This window comes from Metopolophium dirhodum, chromosome 2 (genome assembly GCF_019925205.1).
Source record: "Metopolophium dirhodum isolate CAU chromosome 2, ASM1992520v1, whole genome shotgun sequence".
In the NCBI taxonomy this organism is placed as follows: domain Eukaryota; kingdom Metazoa; phylum Arthropoda; class Insecta; order Hemiptera; family Aphididae; genus Metopolophium; species Metopolophium dirhodum.
The window spans coordinates 40,298,050-40,306,318 of NC_083561.1; the positions used below are offsets into that span (position 1 = coordinate 40,298,050).

An 8,269-nucleotide genomic window follows, 5' to 3' on the forward strand; every position below is an offset into this window, starting at 1 on the left:
TTTTTTAAACTCAGTTAAGTTAATATGCACCAATAACAAAAAGTTAAAAGTTAAAAGTTAATTATTAATTATAGGTTAACTCAGTTAAGTTAAAAGTTAATACACACTTTTTGTTAACTTTTTATTAAGTTACAAAAAAATTAATTTTTTAATACAAAGCTACCATACTTAATTTTTTTCCAACCCAAAACTAAATTATAGACTATAGTGTTTATACTTTATAGTTCATAGAGTATTTTCATATAAGTTAGATTCAAATGATATACATTTTTAACTTCAAACAATTCACGGTATAATATATTTTTTGACTTGTAAACAAAAAAGACTAAAAATAGTGAAATATAATAAAATAAATTAACCTAACTTACTTATTAAAATGAAAAATTAATTTGTTAATTAAAAAATAAATTTAGGAAGTTAACAATTACGCTAATGAAAAGCCAAAAGTAAGCAGTTAAGTTAAAAAGTTAAAATTAAATAAACCTTTTAACTCGTTAATACCCAGCCTTTGGTATTTGAATATTTAAGTAGGAGATAATAATCATTTTTTTTTAATATTATTACATGCAGCATAAAATATAATAATACATTTTATAATAATATTTTTCTTTCATTACTTCCATCAGAAATTTGTATGTTTTTCTTCGGTACTCCATACTTTACCTACTTTGTATATAATAAGTACATCCGTATTTAAGTCTTTAATTTTAATATTACACCCGTGATTAACATAACATATATATTACAATTCATTTTTAATAATTTTTTTTTATTTATAAGCCGCCAGTATAGACTATGCATTTTTAATAATATTGATCAATATTCCTCTGAAGATCGACCAGTCGATCGCGATTGGATATAGTTAGAGACCCCTGATCTAAGTTGTTGATATTGGAAATTAAAATACAGTAGTATGCAGCCAATACATATCTCATTCTTTAATCAAATTTAATATAGTTGTTGACCTTAATTTATGACAAATATTTACCTAAGTTCTTGATTTTTGATAAACTATTAAAATATGCACTAAAAACATTGAGTAATTGATCAGAAGCGTTGTGAAATGTATTGTGTACTTACTAAGCATATAAATATGATAAAGTTAAGCGGAAAAAAATATGCAAATACATGAAAGTCTATGTTCTAGTTATCATTAACATATGGTAACAATAATATTATATAAATGTAATGAATTGATAGCTTAATTTTGTTTAAAATTATACAAAAAGGAGAACATTTGTAAATTAAAAATATAATGTTTAATCTAATTATCAGACTATTTTACGTTCACTTCATGGATGATGTTGACCTTATTTTATTTAAACGATACAACAATATTACATAGATATATAACATAATTGATAGAAAGAATAGGATATAATACAGGATTTATAACATTTTTAATTTTAAAATAATTAATCACCATAAAATATTTTCCAATTTTTTCCTCTATAGTTTGCAATGCCTTGTTATTGTGAAAACAGTTTTATCAGGGAATATTTTCAGTATCCAAATCGGAAGATGAATCATATTCATCCGTTTCATTTTCAGCAACATAACATGATAGACAAGGTAGACTACGAACCATAAAGCACTATAAAAATGATAATAACCGAATATATAAGACAAATAAATTTAGCATAAAACTTAAATTAATTACCCTTTGCGTGCGTCTTACAGGATCACGATTAGGTGTTTTATTATGTTTGTAAAACATATCTTTATGTAATTTTATAAGATATTCAAAACCTGGATATAATCATTTATAATATGTAAACATCATATTAAATTCTATGTTTTTACTTTTTAAAGTATACTTAGTCTAGACATAAATACTGAGAGTACTTGTAGTTGATGGAAATGTTAACTCTTAAATGTTGCAATACTGTAAATATGCTATAATTAGTATCACATACATAGCTCAATCACAGAAACTGGCATAGTATCCATAGTAACGCCTTTGTTCTGTTCCAAAAAAATGGGCATTAAGCTGTTCGTTCAAGAATTAATTGTAACCAGCTACTAAAGTAGAAAATCATTGCTAGAGAGATGAAAATCAACGCACGATCGATCCTTTGCATATTACTTAATTATTTAGGTGTGCGTGCATGTACAAGCCATCTGTTGACGGACCAATAAAAGGTAATTAGACACAGAATATCAAAAAAGCTGCTACGCTTGTACGAGCGAATAAAATGCTATGAGAAAGAGGTTAAAACTGGGACTTGCATTTATCAAAAAACTGTCTTAGACTCTTTAGTGAAGCCTCTTAATAATAAATTGTTTAAAGGAATCGATTGGGTATTCCAACAGGAATCGGCACCTGGCCATAAGGCAAAAACAACACAAGAGTGGCTTAAAAATAATGTTCTGAATTTCATTAAGGCATCTGATTGGCCCTCTGCAAGCCCGGACCTGAACCCGCTCGATTATGGGTTATGGAGCATTTTAGAGGAGAGTGTAAAAAACGTTTGTTTGGATTACTTAAACGAAGTATTGTGAAGGCAGGAGTAGAAATTCCGTTGGAGACCATTCGTACATACCTATATTGAACAGTAGCTGGAACGTTTACGTTGTTATATTGAAAATGAAGGGGGGACATTTTGAATAATTTATATATGATTCGAATTGTAATTAGTTATACTATTCAAATATATTTATAGAATTTTTGTTTGATATTTGTTGTACTTGAATATTATACTTTTGAAGTACTGACAGTATTTATGTCTTGACTAAGTAGTTAAGAGTAAGTGATCATCCAACTCACATATACGATTGGAAGTAATAAGAGGTTCTTCTTGGAGTAATCTATACACATACATATAATTTATAAGTGGCACTCTAACTAATGTAATTAATTCTGGTAAAAAACGTTTTCGGTTTATTTCATCATGTTTCACCCATAATAGAATAGCATTATATACCTATTAATATAGAATTTGTATATAGAATTATATATCATATACCATATATGAATTGAATTATTTATATAACTTTGATACAAACATTTTCTTCTTCTCCAGGATTTAATTCATTGTTATCAATTAACTGCTTAAGTTGTTTAATATCTAAAGTTAAAAATGCAGCACATCTGAATACTTTACTGTAAAATAATTAAGCATCAGACAATTTCACTTCTTTAATATAAAAAATATATATCATTTACTCAAAATTTTTTATAGCCCATTGAAAACATACAATAGGCAAATTGACCATCATTCTTGAATCAGCTATTGTTTTAATTTTCAACCAATTTTCACCGTTTATTGATCTCAGAAGGAACTCAATACATAAATCTTGAACACCAAATAGTTGTAAGATATCAGCTCCTTTCAGTATTCTCTTTAAAAATAAAAGATGCAATAAAATTATGAATCCTTAAAAATATAAAAATTATTACTTCAACACTTTCTTCGTGGATTTGAATCAATGTACCCGTATAAATATAATCGATCAAAGCATGTAAAATATCGCTATCAATAACTAGTATGTGAATACACTTTTGATCATTATCTTTAGATTTTTCACTCAACATTTTTTCAAAATACATACAATTACTCATTAGAACATATTTGTGAACATGTATGATATCTCCATCTACTGTCTTTATAGTGAAATCACACAATGTAGCGTTTCTAAATAAAAACAAATAATAATAATACATTCTATTAAAATTTAAATACATTTATAGTATCTAACTTGCGTAATTCGTTTAGTTTTTTATATGACAACTCTTGACGTTGCTGTTTCATCAGATTTATTGAGTAAAATTTACTCGGCTGTCTAAAAAATAGAAGCAATTTAATAACAATATTTAACGTATGCTTAATAATAATATGTTTTAGTATTTTAGATAGCTAAAAAGTAGAGTGCCTATGTAGAAGTGATAAACATTATATTTAGTGGTTTTATATTGTTTTATTGGTGTACACAATTTTAATATAATATTTTTTAAACAGGTACTTGAAAAGTTAAAAAAATTATAAATTAATTATCATTATTTAGAGATATATTGGTTGCATGAAAAATTTATTAATTTAATGAACCAATCATGGGTCATTAAATCATATTTAAGGAACCATTAGCTCAGTATTGATTCATTAAATTTTTAATGATTGTCCATGTAGCCCGGCAATAGGACAATATGTAAAGAATATAAACAAGTATTTAATAGACATATTTTATTTATATAGGTACTATAATAATACTATAGAGCTTATTTGTACTATTAAGATAACAAGGTACCTGTTATTAATGGCATCTAGAAATTCGCTAAACTTGACCGGTTTACAATTATCCCACATTATCCCGCACCGGGATAAAGAACCATGTTAATGATAATGGTCCAAACATCCCGGTGCATTATTTTTCCCACCGGTTTAGTCTAGAAAATTTCTAGTATTGATTACTTTTTTTTTTATTATATTATAATATGATTTGATTACCTACATATACCTATGTAAGACTATATATAAACGATGTTCATAAAAATTACCTCCATATTAAATTCATTATTGATGAGTCGGTATTTTAACGTAACTAATTTCAATGAATTGCTATATCTCCCAAACTCTTGAGTGACTGTACACCAGATTCAGTACACAAATAGGTACACTGAAATCCTATTGTAGCCCAGCTCGCTCGTAGATCGTGGAATAATAATCGGCTACTATTTGACATCAAACCTAAACTATTCTAATTATGTATCATGATTTTGAAGATCTATAATATGACTATATCGTCACATAAACAATTATTATATTAAATGCACTGCGCGTAAAAGAGTTAGGTACGTTGTACGTACTTTCGACTATTTAGAATTATAACGAGTACCGACTGAAGATCATATCAATCATCTAATAATTAATAATTATTATACTACCTATAGGTATACGTAAAATTTCAATTTGCAATTTCAGTGATGGATTTGAATTTTGGTGAGCCTTACGTCCATATTGACCTACTATAATAAATTATACGTCATTATACGAGTATACGATCGAAAGACCGATTAACGATTTCAATGATACGACGTCTGATAAAATGATAACTGATAACGTGAGTGTGACCAGCAAAGACGGTGTATTTAAATTTATAAATACACCTTGGTGACCAGATTAGTTCTAATAAAATATTATTAGTTTAAGGTCCCCCACACACTGCAGCGGTGGCGGTAGCGGTGGCGGTGAATTGATGCAGGACACATTTCACCGCTCACCGAGGCGGTAAAACCAAAACGATAGAATTTAACGCCACCGCTGCAGTGTGTGGGGACCTTTACGGAGGGGAACCCGTACGGCCGTACCACCCACAATGGTCTATCTCATAGATCATATCTATATATTATTTAAGGTCTAAATTAAATCCAAGGATAAAAAGATCTTTTTACCGTGCTTAATTCGTGGTTCTACCTAGATCCTGCGACAATAAGTGAATCCGAGTACGTCAACTGGATCCCTTTGGAAAATTAGAACGTCATAGACATATTTTAGATCCCATACTAATTAGTAATTACCAACTATAATCTCACTCGTCATTTTACGAAAGCGTAGTAGTGCCAACTAAAAAAAAATTTTATTGTAATTTCAACTTTTAATTTCCACATTTCGACTTTTAATTTCGAAATTTCGAAATTTCTATAAGCAGATTAATTTTTTCATAACTTTTGAGCATAGTCTGGCAAATCGGTCGCGTGCTCTGCCTCGATGTTTTTTTTTAGTCTTTTAATTCTACTATTCTCTTACCAGTCTTACCTTTGTCCTCTGTAATCGGTAACAGGCAAGTGGCAACAGCATAATGGACTTAAATAATTTGATAGAAAATTATTTTCACATGATTTTTAGTTACAATGAAATAATAACACATTTGTCAAGCAATGGGGTAGATATAAGTCTTCGTACATTCAAACAAAAATTGAAGCAACTTGGTTTGTACAAACGCATCAATTATACGCCTATGAATATAGTGAGAGAGTATCTAGAAAATTATATTCTGGGTTCAAATCAACTGCATGGTTATAAGTGGATGCAACGAAAATGCATCGGTGTTGGATTAGTTGTGAAACAAGAAACTGTTAGGACTCTTTTAAAAATGATTGATCTCGAAAGTGTAGAAATTAGAAGTCGGAAGAGATTAAGGAGATGATAGTATTATAATCCAGGCCCAAATTATACATGGCATACAGATTGCTACGACAAACTTAAACCCTATGGAATTTCTATAAGTGGTTGCATCGATGGATTCTCTAGATTAATACTTTGGCTGGAAGCGGCACCTTCTTATAGTGATCCCAGAGATATAGGAAGTTTTTATTTAAATACGGTATAGGCATTAAGAGGATGTCCTATTACTTTAAGATTTGATAAAGGTACTGAAAACCGACACATTGAGTAATTTCAACAGTTTTTACAAAGGAATAATACCTACTTCTCGTCCCCACTAATTTTTTATATGGAACCACTCCTTCGAATCAGCGAATTGAATCCTGGTGGAGTATTTTAAGGAAACATTTCACTCAATTCTGAATGGACGTATTTTGTCAATTAAAAGATGATGGACTATTTAGTGGAACATTTCTTGATAATAACCTGATCAGATTTTATTTTTTAAACATTATTAAGCTAATTAATTAGTGTTATTTTATCTATTTATATTTAATTATTGACAGGTGTTATTTTCACGTCCTGCCCACTGATAGATTGAATTATGATAAGAAAAAAATATTGATAAATAATTTAAAACCGCGTATATTTGAATTATTGATATTATATAATATAATTAGGAAGTATAATATTAATACGTATTATCAATATTTAATTAAGATAACAAATAATGATATACAGCTTAATAATTACATTATCTTTCTATATTTTTAATACAGGTAATTTTTTTAAACTTTTATTAAATTTAGGTAAAGACAATACTGTTATTAGTGTTCCTAAAACAGAAAACTTAAAATAAACTTACTCCCTCTTAAAAAACTTCCGGCAGATATAAGGCAATATGAAATATTATGTTGGTTTTTATATGACACTGTTGCTAAATCTACTGTATATGAAAATAAAACTAAAAGGTTTCAAATGCAGTTTTAGATAAGCCAATAGCAATGGAAGATAAAGTGTTATTTTATTGAAGAAAGTTGGCTTGCTATCCAGCAATAGTCATTCAAATGAAAACAAAATCACCTACTTGGATCTGTTCCTTGTGTTAAAATGATGCTGCAACTAAATAAATTTGTTGTAATCGATGTTTACAATGGTCCCACTTTATTTGTGTTAATGTAAACCATAATTTAAAAAAATACTGGTTTTGCAATTTTTGCAAAAATAATTAGTTTATTTTGTCATGAACTCATGACTAACATAACTTTTAATTATTATTTATGTTATACCACAAATTATGACGTTTTATACTATATATATATTACATAAACTTACAACAGTTAAAACATAAATATAAATATATTCATCAGATAAATATACGAAGTTATTAAGTAATTTTTTCGTAAAAAAACAAAGATAGTGTTTCATTGCACTATTGCTGAATTGCATAAACAATTTATTAAACTTTATTAAATACACTAACATTTAATTGACCAGTCAAAGGGCCACTAAATCTTGTTTAAGGGCCATTAGCTCACTATTGATTCAATAAATGTTTTGTGCTACCCGGCATTAAGAGCATTAATTAATTTATTATTGTTTAATTATTAGGTACCTGTTTTCAAATATAACTCAGCCACGGATAAGTCACAAGGTAAAATATTTCGTTGGAAGTCAAGTAAATCAGTTTTAAATTGTTCAATTTGTCCATATTTTGATGATTTACCATTAGGAAAAAATAATATTATGGCTAAATCAATTATGTCTGACTTTACAAAATTTGTATTCCTTGTACCTCCACCATATCTAGTTTTGGCCTAAAATATATATACATATAATTAGTAAAAAATATATTAAACCATTGATAAAAAACAGTCTCATAAAATAATAACTTTAGGTATAAAACTTATTTAAAGAATTAAGTTTAGGATAAATTATAGATATAATTATTTGTATGATTCTTAATATGAAACGGTTTCTCTATCTTCTTGTTATCGATTGTATACAATTTGTTTGCTTATTAACAGTGTAGTAAAAATAATTTTAATAAGTATTTTAGTAGTGTTTAAAATACTAATGAAATTAACTGCATAAATGATTTAATTGTTATGTATTCAAAATTTAAATATGACTCAAATACTTATAAACAATTTAAGAATAATTTGTAA

The 8,269-nt window shown here is 27.8% G+C and overlaps 1 protein-coding gene across 3 annotated transcripts; it reads right to left on the reverse strand.

Annotated features, from left to right (window-relative positions):
• Positions 1 to 923: 923 nt before the first annotated feature.
• Positions 924 to 4,954, reverse strand: LOC132939442 (kelch-like protein 2). Of its 3 annotated transcripts, none has more exons than XM_061006603.1 (9): positions 4,805 to 4,954; positions 4,496 to 4,690; positions 3,700 to 3,783; positions 3,401 to 3,635; positions 3,167 to 3,342; positions 3,007 to 3,103; positions 2,768 to 2,924; positions 1,661 to 1,749; positions 924 to 1,594 (listed from the first exon to the last, which is right to left on the reverse strand). In XM_061006603.1, exons 2-9 carry the CDS (start codon positions 4,510 to 4,512, stop codon positions 1,490 to 1,492), a joined length of 960 nt encoding a protein of 319 aa, XP_060862586.1. In that variant the 5' UTR covers positions 4,513 to 4,690; positions 4,805 to 4,954; the 3' UTR covers positions 924 to 1,489. The 3 variants fall into 3 exon arrangements, with proteins under 3 accessions (XP_060862586.1, XP_060862585.1, XP_060862584.1); XM_061006602.1 differs by having other exon boundaries at positions 4,496 to 4,733; XM_061006601.1 differs by having other exon boundaries at positions 4,496 to 4,954.
• Between the last annotated feature and the right edge of the window lie 3,315 nt (positions 4,955 to 8,269).